This window comes from Magnolia sinica, chromosome 16, assembly GCF_029962835.1.
Source record: "Magnolia sinica isolate HGM2019 chromosome 16, MsV1, whole genome shotgun sequence".
Taxonomy (NCBI): Eukaryota; Viridiplantae; Streptophyta; class Magnoliopsida; order Magnoliales; family Magnoliaceae; genus Magnolia; species Magnolia sinica.
The window spans coordinates 71792185-71813205 of record NC_080588.1 but is presented as its reverse complement, the minus strand read 5'-3'; the positions used below and the strand labels follow the sequence as shown (position 1 = coordinate 71813205).

Below are 21021 nucleotides of genomic sequence, written 5' to 3'. Positions count from 1 at the left end.
AGTGTTAAGTTTTGCATGCCAGCCCATTCAATGTGCTCTGATTTCTGAATTTAATGGACAGTTCAGATTGATCGATTATACTCTCCAGTGAACTGATGCAACTAGGAGCACTATACCACACAGCTCTGAAAGCACTGAAACCTCTTTCAAATTTAAATATCTTACATAAAAATTTAATTACGTAAACATTAATTAATTATAAATTAAAAGGGTTTGCAAAAACGTTTGTTTGTATACAAATTTGTCAATGCTTTGAGCAATCTGTTTTAAAGAATTAAGATTCCACATTGCTAATATAACTTATAATTTTCGCGGAGCTTCATTATACATTTGTTTCATCTCTATTGTACGTGTTGAGCATGATACAAGGATCTGAACCTCTGATCTCGTAACCGACCAAATGGATGAGCTATAGCCCAAAAATCATGGCGGCCAGATTATCTTAGCTATTTTATCAGTCTAACAAATGGATGGATAACAGATTGGGCAAAACTATGTGTATTGAGTAAATACTCATGCTCTATGGACAAAAATCACACCCATTGGATGGTTAGGATCACTTGACAGTTTAAGGGATGGGGATCAGAACAATGACACGCTGTGTTTGTTTTGTAGGTGGACAAAAATTAATTAATTCATTCATTATGTGTGTGTGAGCATGCGAGCGTGTGTATTACAAGATGATCTATCAACAGTACACAATCATAAATGCAATAGTGGCTCAACTTTCTTTTCTAAAGAATATTGCATTACCTCTAGCCTTTATAGGTTTTACTCCCAAAGTATCTTTTGGGACTAGACAGATCCACTGACTCAATAGAAAACTGGGGCAATTCTTGTATGGATCGATCCTTACTAGAAATAGGCCAGGTTTGGGACTTATCCAAGTTGACGGGGCCAATACACTAGTTGTCGACTTACTGAATTTGCCAACAATGCTTTAAACAACCAAAATTTCAATTTGCAGAAAAGATATGCAACAACTAAGCAATCTAGCACCTGAGCAAGAATAATCCGTGCTTAAATTGGGGAAATTTTGATAGCGTGTTACACGATCTAACCACTAATTGAATTTCTTGCCGCAAAACAAGGATTTCACTGAGCCTAGAATAGGAGATGGACGAAGATTGAAGTAGGTTGCAGTTGCAAGATAGACACAGCTCAAAGCTACATATATTTTGAACCAGACGGATGAGAAAATTGTGACATAAGTGCATATGCTGGTTAATGCAATAACCACCACAACATTTACCAGGCATTTCAATGTAGAAAGATCTCCTTCTGTTCCTTGATCAGGGAAATGGCCTTTGGTGGTAAAATTGGAGAGCAGCTGATCCTTGAGCCGGAACGCCTCCATCAACCAAGCGGCAGCCTCATTTTCGGATGTAGGGATGTCTTTGAGCGGGATACGCCGAATGTGGAGGTGAACTTCAGAAGGATCCACGCCAAAGACATTGTCCATGAAATGTGGGCAGCGGTGCTTGTATCCAATAGTAACATCATAAACTGCAGTAATTTCATGACAAAGAGGCATGTCAGAAATACATGGAATGTTCAAAGGGTGAAGTGAAGAAAACTAAAAAGGGATGTCGTTCTATGGTAATATTAACAATATACATGGATCCCTTTCATTCACAATAGTAGATGTGACTCAGTCAAACGGCATGCATGATATGATCATTGTTACAAGCAGGCATGCTTTTATGGGGTACACCACTTCTAACTAGATAACATGTTCATTCGACAGTTGTAATCCTAATATCTTGAAGTTATCTTAGATTGTTTTGTATTCATTCATTCTTCTTCTTCTTCTTCTTCTTAAATTTCTTTCCTGTCTTTTGTTATGCAAGTCAAGCAAGAACCATAATCAACATCCAAGAGATGATGTTCTAGAATTCCCTTCAATAATCAATTTACAAGTGCAGAATCAAGAGAAAACCCTCAGTTCTCTCAAAGAGCTCTCACTTCTGCTTCCTTGGAGTCCCTTCACCAAGTTTGAGCAAATCGATTCGTGAAATATTAAGAACGAAGCCCTTTATCAGCTGATATTCAAAGAAGATCACAACCATTGAGATTTTTTTTCCTTCATTAGACAAACTGCATCACTGGAAACTTTGCTGTAAGCACAGTTACAAGCTTACAAACTGTTTAGCACAGATTTCATGTCCTTATCTAGTGGCACCCTTTAGAGCAACGAGAAATTTCTATAAATTTCCATGACCTCCTAGAGGATTAATAAGAAAATATTAAAAATACTTATCATAACAGTCCAATTAAACCACTCATATTAACTTTTTCTTAAATGATATTCATATAATTTTTTTATTGAGTTTTGTAGGATAGCTATAAGACCAGCCATGCTTTATGAGACAGAATGTTGGGCAGTTAAGGAACAACATACTCATAGGTTGAGCACAGCTGAAGGATGTTTGGATGGATGAGTGGCAAGATAAGGAATGATAGAAATAGAAATGAATGCATTTGAGGGAACTTGCGAGTAACACCAATAGGTAATAAGATGAGGGAAAGTAGACTCGGATGGTTTGGCCATGTGCAACAAAGACCAAGAACTACACAGGTTAGGAGTGAGTTCGTTCAAGTTGAAGGCTCTAAAAGGGAAAGGGGAAGGCCAAAAAGATGTGGGTGCAGGTCATAAGAAACAACTTGATGATCCATAGCCCAACTGAGGATATGGTCAGTGATAGAGTGGAATGGCATAACAGGGTTCCTGTAGCTGATCCCAATTAGTTGGAATCAGGCTTAACCTTTTAATATCCATAGTTACCATCTGCTACTTCCAAGCATAATTTTGGGTTTTAGGAGACGCCGAGGAGGCACCCCAAAAAGGTGGGTACATTACCAACCAAATGCGACAATTCATTAGCAATGAAGACAAGCATATCCTAAACACAAAGAAAGGTCGAAAAAGATGACCTGCATCTAAGGAGTTCCTAAGAGCTTCCACACAGGCATGGAAACCTTTCGTCTTCGGACAAAGCACATTCTTTAGGATGGGCAAGCCATTCTCAGCTTGAAACTTTTGACTACGAATGCACTTCTCTTCGCTGCCAATAAAAGGAAACAGAAGCTGAAATTAGTATTAAATGACTATGAAATGTGAAATAAAGAGCATGTGTTTACATACAGGTCAATTGAGAGATAACCAACATAGTACAGACTACAGACCGTGCATTTTCTCTCTTGTCAATCAATAAGGGATGACTCCACTCTGCACAGCATATAATGGGGGTGCACCTAAATTTATTTATTTTTTAAATGATAACTTGAATTTTGTTAGAGAAAGGAAAGAAACATATCAGGAGAGACCAAGTAGCCTATTTTGCGGTGACCCTGACCCTCTCATCATTTTCCTCTTTCGCAAGAGAATTAGTCACCTGGTTTGCATCCCTAAGAACATTGCTAAAATCTGCCAATTCAGTAAAGATCTAATCTCAGAAATACAGAAAGCACCACACATCTCTCACCATTTAATGATGGTAGACAAGAATCTAGAAATCATTTCGTAGTGCCAATTTTCAAAAACCCATTTTGAAACCATGTTAAAGATTCCCGCCTAACATAATTGCATGGTGGGAGATGTGTGCACATGGACCCTCAGTGCACACTGTTTGCACACACAAACTTCTCTCCAAACAAAATTGTCAAAAAGAGACAGAAAAGTGGTAAAAGAAAAGTCTTCTAAGGTCGCCTGAGAACGAAATAAATTATGGACGCTTTATTATTAAAACCATTCTTAAAAGAAAGTAAACATAGAGAGAGAGAAGATCGAATCTGCATGTGCGAAGTGCCAAAGAAGATAAAGAGAATAAGAGTAATTACGTAAAGTCGGTGCCTTCGGGGAAAACAGCAAGCCAAAGGGGATCTCGAGGATCCACAAAAGTCGAAAGCATCCGATGCATCATTGGCTCATCGATTTTCCACTTCCTCTCCACTGATATGAACTCGAGAATGTGAAAGCCCCAACCAAAGATGGGTAATTTCATCAGGCTGCTCTTAAGGATGTACTTAATATACCCCAAACGACCTTTTCGCAGTGCAAGGTCCCACAAATACATCCAGTCAACCTCAGTTCTATGGTTCGCAAGAAGCAAGACTCGTTCCCTCTCAGGAACAGTTTCTCCAGCAAAAACCACTTTTGTCTGGTTTATCTTCTCAAATAGAAAGGGCCACAAAGCTAACCATGTGCCAAACAGGATGGATGTTGCTCTCCTGCTATAACGAATACTGAAAAGCCGCAACATGACAGCTGTCATGGGAGCCCAGTAGACTAAAGTCATAAATGCTGTTGAAAGTAGTACTACAAGACATAACACACCCCGTAAAACCCTTAACGGAGTTAAAGGGCGGTGTCGTGGCCCGTCACTTGAATTGGGAAGGTTGCAAACTTCCGTTGGATTCCTATATTTGTTTGAACCATCACCCTCACTAGCAGCTGAACCATTCATGATGGTAAATGTTCTTTGGAGTGAACTAAGATGTTTCAAGCAAGGAATGTTGTTCCCGAGCGTTTGCTGATTTTTCTTGCATTGCTATGAAGCATATACAAACATTATTGATCGAATTATATGGACCACATCAATGAGGTCAATGAGAAAGCAGGTGACGGTACCAAGTTTCTGATAAAACTTGGCTGGAGTAAACAGCTCCTGCAGAACCAACAGTATCTGGATAGCTTGCCCTGCATGCAGTGAGTGAAAAGGGGACTCAATAACACAATAACATCATGACATATAGATCATATAAACAAGGTTCCTTCAAATCAGTAGAGGAACAAAGAGCAACTAAACTAATGCATACACTACAGAGGAATCAAATTGTAGCACAACTCAAGGCTGTAAGAGATAAACATGAGTACCCAATCAATGTTGTGTGTGTGTGCATGCGTGTGTGCCCAGTCAATGTGTGTGTGTGTGTGCCTCTGTGTGTGTGTGTATGTCTATAAGAGATAAACATGAGTACCCAATCAATGTGTGCGTGCATGCGTGCCTGTCAAAACTAGAACTTCTCCTAACAGTGTGGTAATTTCAGTTCAATCCTAGCAATTTAAAGTTGACTTGGAGTGAGATCAATTACTTAGATTGATGACAATGTGATTGACTCACTTAACTTGATGTGCACATTAAATGCGTGTGCAAACACATGTAAGAAGAGAAGAAAAGGATAATGGAGGAGGAGGAGGAGGAGAGAGAGAGAGAGAGAGAGAGTTGCGTTCAACAGTGTTAGTTGACCCTCTAGTCAACTAAGCCTATTTTTGCTAACAAAGGCAATGACTAAAATACCCTCATGTAAAATAAAGCAAAGATATCCCCAAGTATGTGCAACCCATATATTTCAAGTTTAACACTACCCCTCAAGTTGGAGCACAGATATTGAGCAGCCCAACTTGGAATTAATAATGTGTTCAGATACGACTGAGGGACTTCAGGAACAAATATGCAAATTGGTCACTATTCCAAACATACCGAATTGCAATCTCTTTATTTTCCACCTTGTGCAAAAAATGACAATCAACTTCGATATATTTTGTGCCTACATGAAAAACAGTGTTGATGCCAATGTGATTGGTAGCGTGATTATCACAAAAAAACTTGCAATGGCTCAATAGAGAAAAACGAATTTCCTGTAATAATATCCTACGCCAAATAAGCTCACGAAATGAATGAGCCACTAGCCCGATACCCTGCTTCCGAGCTAGATCCTATGACAATAGATTGCTTCTTGCTCTTCCACGTTACAAGATTTCCTCTAACAAATGCACAATAACCTGTAGTTGAACAGAAGCAATGGGAAACTTGGCCCAATCAGCATCTAAAAAGGCCCACAGACGTAGATGGACCTATGTTCAAGTACTGAAGAATATGAAACATTGCATCAAGATGTGATGTATGGGGAGCTTGCAAAATCTCGGCCAACCAACCCCAACAACATAGGTTAGATCGTGTCGAGTGATTGTGAAATTGACAAGTCATCCCGCTACTCGTCAGTAAATAGCCAACATCAACTTATAGCTTCTTGTTGGGATCAATAGGTGAATCAACCAGTTTACAACCCAACATCCCACTCTCCTTTAACAGATCCAAAATATACTTTCCCTGTGAAAGGAGCACGCTCACTTCAGAATGGAGCAAGTTCAATGCCCAAGAAGTATAAACCCATAGAATCATCTCCAGAAAGGACGATATCATCCACATATACAATTAGAAGAATCATTTTGTCTTTTCTTTAACAAGGAATGGTCAGCACTCTTCCAAACAAAACCAAACTCCAATAAGGCTCTACTAAACTTGTTGAACCAAGCATGATGAGACTATTAGAGATCATATATGGATTTCTTTAGCCTTTATACAATTCCATGCTTTCCTTGAAGAAGAAACCCATGAGGAGGCTGCATCTGTGCTTTTTTGGCCAAATCTCCATGCAAGAAAGCATTTTTGCATCTAACTAGAATAGGGGTCACCACAAATACACAGCAAGAGAAGCAGTCACTCTCACTAAGTTAGCAACTAGAGTGAAGGTTTCAACATAATCAACAGCAAAGTTTGAGTATATAATTTTGCAACCAAACATGCCTTTCACTGCTGAATATCATTTGATCTTAAGTAGCATTAAATGCATCTATTTATCATGTGGTTGATAATTGAAGAGGTATGTACTCTATGTATCCAACTAAGTTCAATTTCTTCTAGTTTGCTGCATTAGGAACCTTCCAGCCAGCTGCCACTTCGGCTTTGAACTCGCGTTCTTGCTTATGCTTCCTACCCTTCTATACTTGCTAACAATTTGGACAGATGCTTCCCCACTCCCGCAACAAAATATGATTCTGCTTCCTTGCATGCTTCTTGCAACTATGGAAAAAGGTTGGAAGATAAAGGCGTATGGTGCATTTTCACAGATGCTGATCAAAAGAATGGATAGCAAAGCATCGATCCAATGTCAGCCTTGCATACTTTGTGCACGAATAGACAGTGCTGGAGATGAAAGCAGTCTAGTCACAAGTTGTGATGATCAAAAGAATTTAAGGCAGTGTGCTGATCCAATCTTAAACCTTGCCTATGAAGAATCTTTGTGGTGATCAAAAGATAACGCTTTATTGTTGAACTCCACAAATGTTAGGGATGGATTGCAAATAGAGCTCAAAAGAATCGACGAGGTAGGAAGGGGCCAAGATGTAATCAGAGTCAACAGGCTCTGAACTAGATATTTCTCCAAGCCACAGAGTCTCCTACTTCACCAGATTTGACAATATGACAAGAAACACGTACTCAATCGCTGTGGCAAACAGAAGTTTATTATGACATTCCAAGTCATAAAAGCCCATTACAGTTTAAGATGCTCAATGAGAAGCATGAGGATTGAGGTTCATGGACCTCAGTTGAGGAAGTGATCCTAATGACAAAGGAAAACCAATCCCAAGTACATGGATGGTGTGTTTGCTAAAGTTGTGACAATATCACACTGTGACATTTCATAGCTATAGATTGCAACTTCTATCCCTCTTCTTATTTCGTTTCTTTTTTCCTATCTCACTGTAAGGAATAATATCCCACAACTCACATCCTTCTAAACAGGGCTATATATGCAATTTCCACTTATCATAGTTTCCCGTGTAAAAGTTATAGATTCTAAAGGATGACTGGATTCCATCATCACTGTGGAACGTGGTTGTGATGAACTTTCTTCTATAGCATCGATCTTGCTGCATTGTTTTCTCCTTAACAAAATCGACTAGGCCCCGACACTACTATTCTTTACATAGGATATCTAGTTATCTCTTCACTGCCAACTAAAACACCTCATGATGCTCTCTCAGTAACTCCAAACCTATTAAAAGTTTCCACAAGATACCTAGTACCACTACCAACACACTACACAAGAGAGACACATATAACTCGTGGTTACACCCATACCATGCATCTAAGTACCCCAGTAGATCTCCATCACCTCGTGGCAACCTAAAATTCTTATCCAACTCCCACATGAAAATCCATCTAATACATTTCCCAATGCAATCTCCAAGATACCTAAGCACTCCTACAGTGAATTCTCTACGACCCAAACATCTAGCCATAATCCAATCTACAGATCATATAGGGCTAATGTATAGCTAAATGCAGAAAGTGTTGAAATTTTGTGCTAACATTGAGTGGTATTTTTTTTTTCTCTTTTACTCATGGGTATTTTAGTATTTTTTAGAGAGATGTATTTTAGTTTTTTGTCACAAAGGCATTTTTTTAATTTCGCAGCAGTTTAGGAAGCAGCAAAATTGCCATTTTCTAATATTTGGAATTGTCTAGAGAAAGAAATGTGTATTCACATGCCCAAGAAGACCTCTACGAAAGTCCATAGTAATAAGTTGTAATGTAAATGCTCTTAGAACATGCATAAAAAGTTCCCTAAGGCCTATATATGGTAAAGGGTGTTGTTTGCATTGCGTCTAAGAAAAATTGTACCCATAAGCTTGAATTGTGTAGCTTTCTGTTGTAAGTGAATAAAATCCGTCCTTTTCATTTCTCTAAATTGTTCTTCTTGCAAAGTCGGTGTGGCTTCTGTTGTTCTTCTATGGTCTTGGGCATGTAGTTCTACTGTTCTAGTGCATCTAGCTACAGTTTGGGAGTTGAACAACTCTCATCAAAAGCTTGCCAACCAAGAACCCATCTCGGGACGGAACTAAAAACCATGAATTAGCCATGTAGATAAACAAATTCCATACTCCCAATTCCATGTACCACAACAGATACCGAAAGAGTGATTGGGACCATTGATTCAGAGCACCATCATAAGGACGGGTGGTAAGACCATCATATCATCCAATTCAAAAATGGCCTGAGAATTGGATGGTTAGCTCAAAAGATAAGTAACATGGCCCACATTCACCAGGCAAGGACCACTACAATGGGAGGGGCAGAGCTGACCAGTCACCGCGATTTTCCTCTACCGCTCATCCACGTAGGTGTGGCCCACAATCAACAGTCCTAATCACCATACCAAAACTCTAAATAGCTTGAAACTAAAGCATTTTTTCTACGGTAAGATCGAGAAGCTAATTCTGAAAATACATTAAAAAAATCACGCCATTGAAATGAAACATTCCCAAAACAGATATCAGTATCAGATTGGAAACTACTGATAGTGATAGATAAACATGGAAAAAAAAATGCTACGAATTTAACGGATTTTCACCGACGGAAGCGAAGTCGATCAAGAAACAGATCCAGATTGGTTAACGAAGAGGAAGAAATCGTATCCGTCGGATTCAGTTTAGGTCTGTTTTCATCCTCTTCGTACAGCAGAGATTTGATGAAATCAAGGGAGGATAATTGGAAGAAGCTTTCATACCTTGATCGAATCGAGAAATGGACGTTCGGGATTGGAATGCCTGAAATGTGGAAAATCAGGAATAGTTTTGGTGGCTGCTAAGCGGGGAGAGATGAGTTAGGAGTGTCGGAGCAGGAACGAATAAGGGGGTAAATAGGGGAAACGGATTGGCTACTCCCCCTTACACCAGCCTCGTGGGGTCGGTGCTCTGTGGGCCCCACCATGATGTATTTCTTTCATCCATTCCGTTCATCAATTTTTAAAGATAATTTTACGATTTTATCCAAAACATTAGAGAGATATAACTCTCAGGTGGACCACAAACAGGAAAATAAATGATTGGATATCCATCATTTAAATCCTCCTAAGGCCCACTGTACTGTTTATTTGACATCCAATATGTTGATTAGTTCATAAAGATCCAGATTAAGGGAAAAACCAGAGATCAGATTGATCCAATACTTTTATGGCCCCCAAATTTTTTTTAATGGTCATAGTTCATTCAATACTGTTTCCTATAATGTGGTCCACTTGAGACTGGGATATACTTCATTTTTTTCGTAATACCATGGAATGATCTAGAAAAATATATGGACAGCATGGATGAAACACATAAATCATGTTGGGTTCCACAGAGCACCGACCACCAGCCAATGGCGGATATCCAATTATTATTGTTTTCCTATGGTGTGGTTCACATAAGATATATATCCATATATTTTCTTTGCATGGATATCTAAAATGATATTTAAAAATGTATTAACGGAATGGATGAAACACATACATCATCGTAGGGCCCACAGAGCACCGACCATCAGCCACGGGGCTGGTGTCAGGGGTAGTAGCCAATCCGTCTCCGTAAATTGGAGGGCAGAAATTACGATTGTACCCCCAGAGGGGACATTACATGCCGTTTTTCCCTCTGTCGAGACTAACGATCCGGCCGCCCACTAGGGCACACATGCTTAGATTTCCAATACTCGGAACCGTACATGTTATGGAATCTATCGTTAATGGATGAATTTTATCTCTCATTTTATTGTATATGAATTATAACAATGAAAGGAAAATTTTCTATGGTTTACATTCAACTATGAAAAATTAAAGGTTAGCATAATTAATGCAGCTTGACTATGCGATAATGAATTTTATATGGTATTGGATGAAATATGTACCGCTCAAATTATCAGGTCATCATAGGATGTGGGACCGGGTGAATGGCGACACACGCTGGTGTCTAAGTCGTGAGATGGACAAAACGAACTCTTTTAAGGTGCGAAGAGTGTCGGAGGAGTAACGAATAAGGGGTTAATTGGGAAGGTAGGAAATTACAATTGTATCCCCGGAAAGAAATAACATTCAATTTTTCGAAGAGTTCATTTTCCCACTGTAGAGACTCAGCGTCCAGCCGCCCACTAGGGCCCACATGCTTAGCTTTCCAATCATCGGAACCGTCCATGTTGTGGAATCTATTCTATAACAAACATAAGAATAAAATAATACTTAAAGAATATTTTTGTCCATCATTATCTGTAGTTGAATTTATAACAATGGAAAGAAAATTTCAATGGCTTGCATTCAAGTTTGAAAAATGAAAGGTTAGGATAATTAATGAAGCGTGACCATGCGATAATGATTTTATATGGTATTAGGTAAAATGTGGACGGTTCAAATTATAAGACTACCCTAGAATTTGGGCCCGGGTGGATAGCAACACAAGGTGGATGAAAGCGGCCATCCTAAAGGGAGTGGATTACGTGAGGCCCGGGTAACATCATAGTGGGTCACGCCCTGACCGAGGGGCTATATTGATATATTTTTAGTAAATCCAAGCCGTCCATCTTAGTTTGGATCATGATACAAAAAATGAAGCAGATTCAAATCTCAAGTGGAACACACAGTAGAGATTAAATACCCACCATTAAAAACTTCTGGCGGCCACAAAAGTTTTGGATCAAGTTGATGTTTTTGTTTTACTTTCATCCTGATCTATGTGATCTTATCAACAGGTTGGATAGCAAATAAACATTACGATGGACACTAGGAAGTTTTTAATGGTTGGCATTCAATCACCACTATTTCCCATGGTGTGGTCCAGTGATATTATATCTTGCTTCATTTTTAGTAAAATCTACTAAGATTTTTTGGAAAAACTGATGGACGGAGTGGATGTACTATACGTACATCAAGGTTGCCCCACGGTCAGGTCCTAACCCACTAAAGCAGATATCCGGCCTCACCTATTCCGCTCCTTTTTGCTAAAGAAGAGTGGTCCTCTGGTCCTCGGACTACTACAGTAAACTCATAGATATCGACCCCGACTTCCTGCAAAAGACTTTCGCACGGAGTTACTACTCCATAAACCGGTGGGGTCCACCGTGATGTTTGTGAGAAATATATGCCGTTCATGCGTTTTATGAGCTCATTTTATTACATAGGACCAAAAGTGAGCGGGATCCATGATTCAAGTAGTCCATACTAAAAGAAAATGTGGTTATAAAAATTTTCACCGTTGAAGCCTCTTTAGGATCGAAAGTGTTGTTTTTATGACATTTATGCCGTTTATAACGGCATTCCTACTTAGATGAATTGAAACCACAAATATTAGCATGATTCAAAACTTTTTTGGCTTCATGAATATTTCAATTGTGGGAGTGTAATCCTTACCTTTTCGACCCACTTGAGTATTGGATTGATTATTTTTTACTTCACGTCCTAAAATGAGTTCAAAAAACGGATGGATAGAGTGACTTTTCACAAACATCACGATGGGCCTTACCTAGGCTCTCAGAGACAGGAAGTTCCTGCCAAATGCTTTTGCAGGATCCGTGATGCAAGTGGTTCAAATGATGGGTCCTACAGCGAATAAGTCCATGGACAAGGCCTGAGTCGCCAGAAAGATCCTCTATATTTGATATATGAATTAATAAAAGCACTGTAAAATGGCAATGGTTTACATTCGAGGGCGCAGATTGGGTAGTACTACCCGACCAGGACTTATCTAGAGATGGACGGTCCAGTAAGGGGTTCTGTGATGTCTAATATGATATATTTTTTTATATCAAAGCCGTCCATTCATTTTGAAAGATCATTTTAGATTATGAGGTCTAAAAGGAGGCAGATCCAAGGCTCCAGCGGACCATTCCACAGGAAACATGTGGATTGAACTCCTACTGCCCAAAATCTCTTGGGCCACAGAAGTTTTGGATCAATCTTAAATTTACGTTTTCCCTTCATCCAGGTATACTTGACCTTATGAACAGGTTGGATGGAAAATAAACATCACAGTAGGCCCTTGGAAGGTTTCAAGGGTGGGGTTATTCCCACCACTGCTTCCCGTGGTGTGGTCCAATCGAGCCTCCAATCTGGCTCCTTTTTACCGTCATGCTCTAAAATGATCTGTCAAATTGAAGGGTCGGATTGGATAAAATACATATTTCACCGTGGGTGTCATGGAGCACATTATAGGACCGTCCCTCTCTAGGTCCTGGTGGGTGGGGGTACTTCCCGATCCGCGCCCTACATTCGAGTCCATATTTCTAAGGGTGGGGATCATCTTTACAGAAAAAAGGACCGCACATTGCCCGTATCTGGTGGGGCCTACCTTCCGAAGTCGATCTTACGTTGATCCGCATGGTCCAACAAAAGGGAAGAATATTGCCTGCAGCACCAGCACCAGAGAAATCCCTATGGCACGATGTTGGCCAAGTTATGTGGGGCCCACCATGATGTATGTATTATATCCATGCCGTTCATTAATTTTTCCAGCTCATATAAAATGCATGAGCCAAAAATTGAGGCAGATCCAAAGGTCTAGTGGACCACGTCACAGGAAATAGTGGGGATTGAAAACTTTTTGGACCACAGAAGTTCTTCTAGCTCATGTATTTTATACATGCCGTCCATTCATTTTTCCAGCTCATACAAAAGGCATGAGCCCAAAATTGAGGCAGATGCAAACGTCTAGTAGACCACGCAATAGGATACAGTGGGATCCAAAACTTTTGGACCACGGAAGTTTCGATCAAGCTGATATTTGTAATTTCCTTTCCATTGGTTTATTTATTTATTTATTACCTTAGGAACAGATGTTCCCATTTTTTCCTGTGGTGTGGTCCACCTGAGTTTTGGATCTTCATCATTTTTTGAGTCATTCCGTAAAACGACAGGGAAATACCAATGGATAGCTTGGATAAAACAAATATATCATGGTGGCCCCACAGAGCTTGGGCCACATCATGCCACGAGGGATGCCGAGTACTGCGGTCAATCCGCCACCAGCCGGAGTTCGTCCTCACTTGAGTGGTGATTGAATGCCTACTATTAAAAACTTCTTAGGATCCACTGTAATGTTTGTTTGCCATCCAACCAGTTGATAATGTCAAACAGAGCTGGATGCAGGGAAAAGGAATATCAGCCTGATCAAAAAGTTTTGTGGCCCATAAAAATTTTTTAATGGTCAGTCACCGTTATTTCCTGAGGTGTGGTCCACCTGAGATTTATATCTGCTTCATTTTTTGGACCTACGTCCTTAAATTAGCTGAAAAAAACGGATGGACCCATGGATATAAAACACATGCATCAAAATGGGCCCCACGGTCATGCGCATCACATGTGAGATGGGAGCCGCTGGTCGGGCCATAATCAGAAGGCAGATGCACGTCTCAAAAATCAGGCTGATATGACTTTAGGTGGCCAGACGTGCACAAAGTAAATGTACACTCAGGAATTGGGCCATTTTCTACATACACTTGTGGCCCACCTGAAGATCAGATGAACCTGAGTTTTTTTACATATGTCATGTACACCTTGGAGGATTGCCTGATGAACGGCTCCAATATTGCACACGGTTTCGGCGTTTGTGTTTGTCAAGGTGAGTGGACGGTCCACATTCCATATGCGATCACCTTTGAAGTGAAAACATCAGCACCACCGATGTGCCTGTTGCACCCGCAGCACTACTTTATAGCCCTTGCATTCAATTTTCAAATTGAAACTTGAAACTTGTGATGGAATGTTAGTGAGGACTAAAATGTAGGAATTGATTGGGCTGTTATGATCATTAGCTCAAAGTTTTCCTGAGCTATACCCATTTCAAGAGGTGTCCCATCTATTGAACGGTCTAGATGAATGGTACATGCACCCAATATGTCCAGGGAATGTTATGACCGTCCACTATGGTTTCTTTGAGAAGGGTGTTATCCCACCGTCTATCAGGCTTGACCAGCGGTCCATAGAGCTGCATCCCATGGGGGTCGCGGATTTCCTGCCAAAGCCTTCCACGAGAAGTTCTTACGCTGCAAGCAAAAGTGGGGGAACCATTATATTTGTTAGAAATCCACCTTGTCTATCCGTTCTATGAGCACATTTCAGGGTGTGTTTGGGCATTTGCTTTAGGTGGAATATGAGGCGTATGATTATAAAATCTACTCCGATTCCTGTTGTTAGAAGCCTTCAATCTTATTTTTTTAGGGTTGCTCAACTGATCGAGGGTCAGGCTCGACCAGTTGAGAGAACTGCTCGACATGCTCAACTCAAAGTCCAGCGAGCACATGTTTTTAGTGTCCGGGCCGCTTGACCAGTCGAGGGATGACTCAACCGGTCGAGGGACCCCCTCGACCAGTCGAGGCCTCGGCTCGACCAATCGATGTTACGCAGATCTTGCGCGGACTACGTAAATTTGAGGCGATTTCCGGACTTTTCTGGACTAGGTGTCACGCCCCGAACTCGGAAACCGGGCTCACAAAATTCCCGATCGCCGAATCCGGCGCCGACAGCCTCCGTAGAACCCCATTTTCGGATCCCGGCACCTATTCACCAGGTTCCGATCCTGGAATACTACAAGGAGGATTTCAAGTCATCAGTCTGATTCATAATGAGCATAACAAAAGCATAACCCACAAACAATAACCACAAGAACACCACCACAAAATCCACTAAGATCAAAAACTTTTGAGTACATTGCGATAGAAAAGGAAAATACAATGTGATAAAAGAAATAAAACTCCAGAAGCTCGTCTGCACGGTCCAACTACGGCGAGACTAAGGCTGCGACTGCGTCCTGGCGTCACCTGCACGCATCAATCGTGCATAAGCTTATGGAAAGCTTAGAGGGTGGTGTAAGTGTGTGCGCAATATAAACGTGCTCAAAATGCAAGGTCAGAGTGATGCGGAATCATGGTGATGAGCACATGAATGCAATCAGCCGTACCAAGGCTATGCGGTGCAAGATATGAATGCTATCGGCCATAACACGGCCATGCGATGCAAGATGCAACTCAAGCATGCCAATCCTCAACATGTATCAGTACAGTTCTCATTCTGGATAATCACCGGGGTTCAATACACTCCAAATGGCACTGTCGCTCTCCTAGCCGCACAGTCCAAGTAAGCGTAAGAAACCTCACTATCCGCCTGATCAATAGTCTGCCAATACCTATCCGGCACGTCGATAGCGGACCCATTCACGAGCTGGTCAAACTCAGCCTAGTATTGCCCCCTACCCTCGGGCGAGTAAGGCCACACTCCTTTCCAACCGACCACGACACAGTGGGAGACGCGGCCTCCTGGTATTCGGCCCTCATGCGCTCGTATATCCACTCGGTCTCGACGTTGGAGTCATCCTCTGGTACCATCGGGTTTAGGAATTTTCACCCAGGGACGTCTATGGCGCCCGTATGCTAGAACCAAACATTTCCGGCATCCAACCCAGCCATCCATGATGTGTCTATGGAGGCTATGGCCCTGATGTCACTAGGGCATTCAGTAACTATAATCACACAAATGCAAGTGCATGAGTCACATTATCAGTCATGCAACAATCTCGTATGTACCATGCACTTATATCAGGGAGCCCATAAACAGTCTGCCCAAGGCATATGCTATGATTGGTCACTCCTCACATCAGGCATGCATATAATGCGAATGATCATGAATTATGGACCTATACTATCATGTTATGAGGTGGTGGACTCTGATTAAAATGAAGATGGGCCTGGGCGGCCTATATACTACAGGTATGGGCCTATTAATGGGCCTTAGGGAGATTCATAATGCGGACATTTAACCGACATTATCCTCACAATGTGGACATAAAACCAACATTGTTCCCAAAGGATGGCCTTCCACGAATCACACATTTCAATGGGTATTTTGCACATCTTATTGGGCCTCGACCCATGGGCCTCTAAAACATCAAATGGCCTCATACATGGGTCTTTCATATACATATCAAGGTGGGCCTCAATGACGGGCCAAAATTGCATCAACATGGGCCTAGTCACACGGGCCTTGCATACATTACAGAGGGCTTATGCAATTTAAGGTGGGCCTCAATAATGGGCCTAAAAAAATAATTTTCAAGGTGATTGAATGATTGGATGAAACACACCTATCATGGTGGGGCCCACACTAAAGGAGGGTGTGGATTATCATACATATATAAGTGGGTCCCGTGTGGGGCCTACCATAATGTTTATTTCCCATCCAACCCATTGATAAGGTCACTCAAACTCGGGGCCACAATAATGTTTCTTTTCCACCCCAATCTGGCCCACTGAAATGTTTATTTTCTAACCAACCTGGGCCCATTGTAATGTTTATTTGCCATCCAATTCCTCATAAGGTCATTTAGGCCAGGTAAGGCCCACTGTAATATTTATTTTCTACTCGATCTTTTGATAAGGTCACACGTGACCTGGGCCCACATTAATGCATATTTACCACCCAACCCGTTGGTCACGTGCACCTGGGGTACGGCACACTTGAATGGGCCCACTGAAATGTTTATTTTCCGTACAACCTGCTCACACAGGCCACGTGGTGAAGGGCCCACCGCAATGTTCATTTCTCATCTAACCTGTTGAAAAGGATACACGGGCAGGGAGCCCACTGTAATGTATATTTGACGTCCAACCTGTTGGTAAGGTCATTAGACCTTTGGGCAGATGTGGGGCCCACCGAAATGTGGTTCACAAATCCAGCCCATCCATTATGTGGGTCCCATCTAAATGATGGTACAGACCAAGTTTAAGCAACATCCAAAACTCAGGTGGGCCCTGCCAAATGATTTTATATGTTTTAGTATGTCTTCACATGATTTTCAATGATGTGGCCCACCGGAGTTCCATATACAGTTGAATTTTGGGGTGGACGGCTGAAATATGGGGACCCATCAAATGCACGGTGTTGATGGCCGAGATGCACCAATACGTGAGCCCAGGCCGTCCGTCCGTCAGACGGTCTGGCGCAGCCGCAGGCAGCGCGCCTGCGCCTTCTGACAGCGGCAGCAGCGCTGCTGCTTCTTTCTTTTCTTTTTTTTTTTTTGAAAAAGAGTTTTTTCACGGTTTTTCCTAGGTGGGGCCCGCTTCAGTACGATCCACTCCATCCATTGGTCTCTGTGGCTTGATACCAACCCATAGAGTCCAATATTGAGCTTTTTTAGATGTACAGGAGCATCAGGGAGCAAATCAAAGGTACGGACACTGTTTCCTATGGTACGGCCCGCCAGAAAATGAGATCAACTTCATTTTTCGGCTCAACGCCTAAAATGAGTTGAGGAACAACATGGACGGCTCGGATCTTACATATACATCAAGGTGGGGCCTGCATGAGTGGCCCACCACTCTTTTCTTCTCTTTTTTTTTTTTTTTAACAGTCCATTGTTGCAACGTCCAGCGTCCAGGGACGCTGGACGGTTGTATATATTCACAAAAAATGTGGTGGGTCCCACGTGAATGTGGCCCACCAATATATATATATATATACATATACATTTAATGTTTACCTTATATTGTATATATATATAAGTACATATTATATTATATATTATATACATAAGTATATAAAATATAACATACATATATATATATATACCTATAAAAAGATGCATTGGACCCATCCCAACAGTAGAGGGTGCGGATCATCACCTATAATAGAGTGGGCCACACCGTCTGATGTAGATGAACGGAGGAGATGTAACACCTATCGGTGGGATCCACACCATTACAAAGAAAGAATGAGAGAGAGATACACGGTGAGATAGAGGAACCCCGCCACTATGGGCCCTCTTGATTAAATCACATACATCCAAATGGGTCCCACCAATAAGTGGGCCCTAAAATTTAAATTAATGGAAAAACACACACCTTATCTTCCTTCTCCTAGCTCCCTTGGACTCCTTAGCTCCTTACCTTCACTTTTAATGGAGATTGATGAAGGATGAATGGTTGAGATTGGAGATGAGAGGGTGGGCCACACTTGAAGTTGAGAGGGAGTGTTGAATGAGTGAAATTTCTCATGGGATTTGGAAAATTTGCTAGAGAATGAGAGGAAGAGATAGAAATAATGGGTGGAGGGATGGGTGGAGTGATGGTTGTAAGAAAGAAGTGATGAGGGGTATGGTTTAGTTTGAAATTGATGGAGAAGAGGGATGGTTGAGGTTGAAAATGAGAAAAAGAGGAATGGTGAGGTGGAAAGATGGTGGACTTTTGGAAAAAGAGGGAATGGGTGAAGTACTTTGAGGTATGGTTGCATTTATGGTTAATTAGTGGGACTAATTGTGTAGAGATTCCCTCGAAATCCGCAACGCGCGGTGTTTCTTCGGAATAAACGCTAATCGGCATCTTCTTACCTGGGTATCGGTTCGGTGCGCAAGTCACGGCGTTGGAACCGCGGCGACGACGCGATCGCCAAGACATAAGTTTCGGATCGAGCCGACGTCGGTGCGCGGGACCTGGCTTAGGATCGTGCGCAAACACCGAATTCGGTGCGAAGGTTGCTGAAATTTGACCGGAAGGACCGCGGAAGCTAACAGAATGGTACGGATTAGGACACGGGTCTTACACTAGGTGCGTAAGTGGAGTTTCTTAAACTATAAATAGGGGTCCCTAGGGCTATTCTAATGTATTCTAAAGCTTTCTAAAAGTTTTCCAAGGGTTCCTAAAGGGTTCTAGGGTTATCAAAGGGTGTAGCAAGGGTGAAATTCGAGGTTGTTCGAATCAGGTAAGTCCTCTCTCTTTTAATTTCTATTTCATAGTGGATTTTTGTCGCTTTATGCTGTAGTTTTTCCCGCAAGGGTTTTCCACGTTAAATCTTTGTGTTCTCTTGTTATTGCTTGACGTTATTGGATTGTTATCCTAGATCTAGATCTGTGTGATTCCGCAACTCAAATCCCCAATAAATGGCATCAGAGCAATCGTTGGGGCACAGATTTGAATCTGCAGGATTAGTAATAATGGGAAACGACAAGTTTGATTTGAGAAGTACTCAGGCAAAAATAATTTTGAGTTATGGAAGGTTAAGATGATTAGTCTGTCAACCAAGTAAGGCGAGATTAAGGCTCTTGAGGAGTGAAAATCTACCATGAAAGATGATGAATATGAAAACCCTGATAGTAATGTTTTAGCCTCTATCCGTTTATGTCTCACGGATGAGGTTCTTTATAATGTTTTGTGGCTGGTTTGTTGGCGAAGTTAGAGAACATCTATGTAAAGAAGTCCTCTGAAAATCGCCTACACTTGAAGCTACAATGTTATACCTTCAAGATGGCAGAGGGTGGAGATCTGGAAGCTCATATCAGCAACTTTGATAAATTGATGTGCAAATTGCTGGATATGGAGGAAGTGGTCAAAGATGAGGAACAAGCATGTATATTGTTGAATTCTCTTCCCGCATCATATGAGTCTTTCAGGGACACGTATGCACCGCAAATAAAACCCTAAGTGTTGACACCGTTATCTCAGTCCTTCAAGGAAAAGCTATGAGAAAGCTAAATGACGACATAGGGGCATCTTCCGATGCACTGATTACGAGGTGTAGAGATTCTGAGCGAGGTACAGGATCCTCAAGACCTAGGTCCAAATCCAAGGGCAAGGGCAAAGGAAAATTAAAGTGTTGGAATTGTGAGTTGTCTAGATACATGAAGAAGGAATGTAGAAATCCTAAAATGAAAAAAGAAAATTCAGCGGCTTCTTCCAAGGAAGCCAATGTGGTCACATCTGATGAAGAATCAAGTGGTGGTGATGTTCTGTCTGTTTCCATGATTGGTCACTTACACGACAATCATAAAGACGAGTGGATACTTAACACAGGAGCATTTTATCACACGACTTTTCATCGGAGTTGGTTTACCAGTTATAAGGAATGCGATGGTGGACATGTTTTTACGGACAATGACAATGCCTATAATGTTGTGGTTATTGGTACGGTGAGCATCAAAATGTTTGATGGAATGGAGCGTACCTTGACTGACGTCAGGCATGTTCCTGATATAAAGAAAAATCTGATTTCTCTCGGTGCACTCGAGGCTATAGGGTGCAAGTTCACCGGTATTGATAGTGTCCTTAAAGTTTCAAAAGGGGCACTCATGGTTATGAGAGTACATAGGCACGAAAACCTTTACAGGTTTATTGGGAGCACTTCGGCAGGTGGAGCGGCAACAACTATTGCAGACTCCACGTCTCTACGTATGTGGCATGCTTGTCTGGGCCACATGAGCAAGCAAGGCATGAAGGTATTTTCTGATCGATATTTGATTTCAGCTTTTAAAAATTCTGATTTAGATATATGCGAGCATTGTATATATGGTAAACAATCTAAACTGTCTTTTAAATCTGGAAAACATGTTTATAAGGGAGTGTTTGATTGTATGCACTCTGACGTATGGGGGCCATCGCCAGAAGTTTT

General features: G+C 41.4%; 1 protein-coding gene across 2 annotated transcripts; it reads right to left on the bottom strand.

Moving 5' to 3' along the window:
- Window positions 1-993: 993 nt before the first annotated feature.
- LOC131228750 (probable 1-acyl-sn-glycerol-3-phosphate acyltransferase 5) lies at window positions 994-9484 on the bottom strand. 2 transcript variants are annotated; one of them, XM_058224609.1, is made up of 4 exons: window positions 9358-9484; window positions 3841-4699; window positions 2935-3065; window positions 994-1506 (listed from the first exon to the last, which is right to left on the bottom strand). In XM_058224609.1, exons 2-4 carry the CDS (start codon window positions 4464-4466, stop codon window positions 1064-1066), a joined length of 1200 nt encoding a protein of 399 aa, XP_058080592.1. In that variant the 5' UTR covers window positions 4467-4699; window positions 9358-9484; the 3' UTR covers window positions 994-1063. The 2 variants fall into 2 exon arrangements, with proteins under 2 accessions (XP_058080592.1, XP_058080593.1); XM_058224610.1 differs by lacking the exon at window positions 9358-9484 and adding an exon at window positions 9202-9341.
- Between the last annotated feature and the right edge of the window lie 11537 nt (window positions 9485-21021).

Bases quoted from the DNA above. Each gene is read 5' to 3' on its own strand.
- LOC131228750 (XM_058224609.1), bottom strand. From the start codon at position 4,466: ATGAATGGTTCAGCTGCTAGTGAGGGTGATGGTTCAAACAAATATAGG. The intron at 3,066-3,840 runs GTAATTACTCTT...TTTTATTGGCAG, and splicing joins CCCGAAGGCACCGACTTTAC to CGAAGAGAAGTGCATTCGTA. The intron at 1,507-2,934 runs GTCATCTTTTTC...AAATTACTGCAG, and splicing joins TAGGAACTCCTTAGATGCAG to TTTATGATGTTACTATTGGA.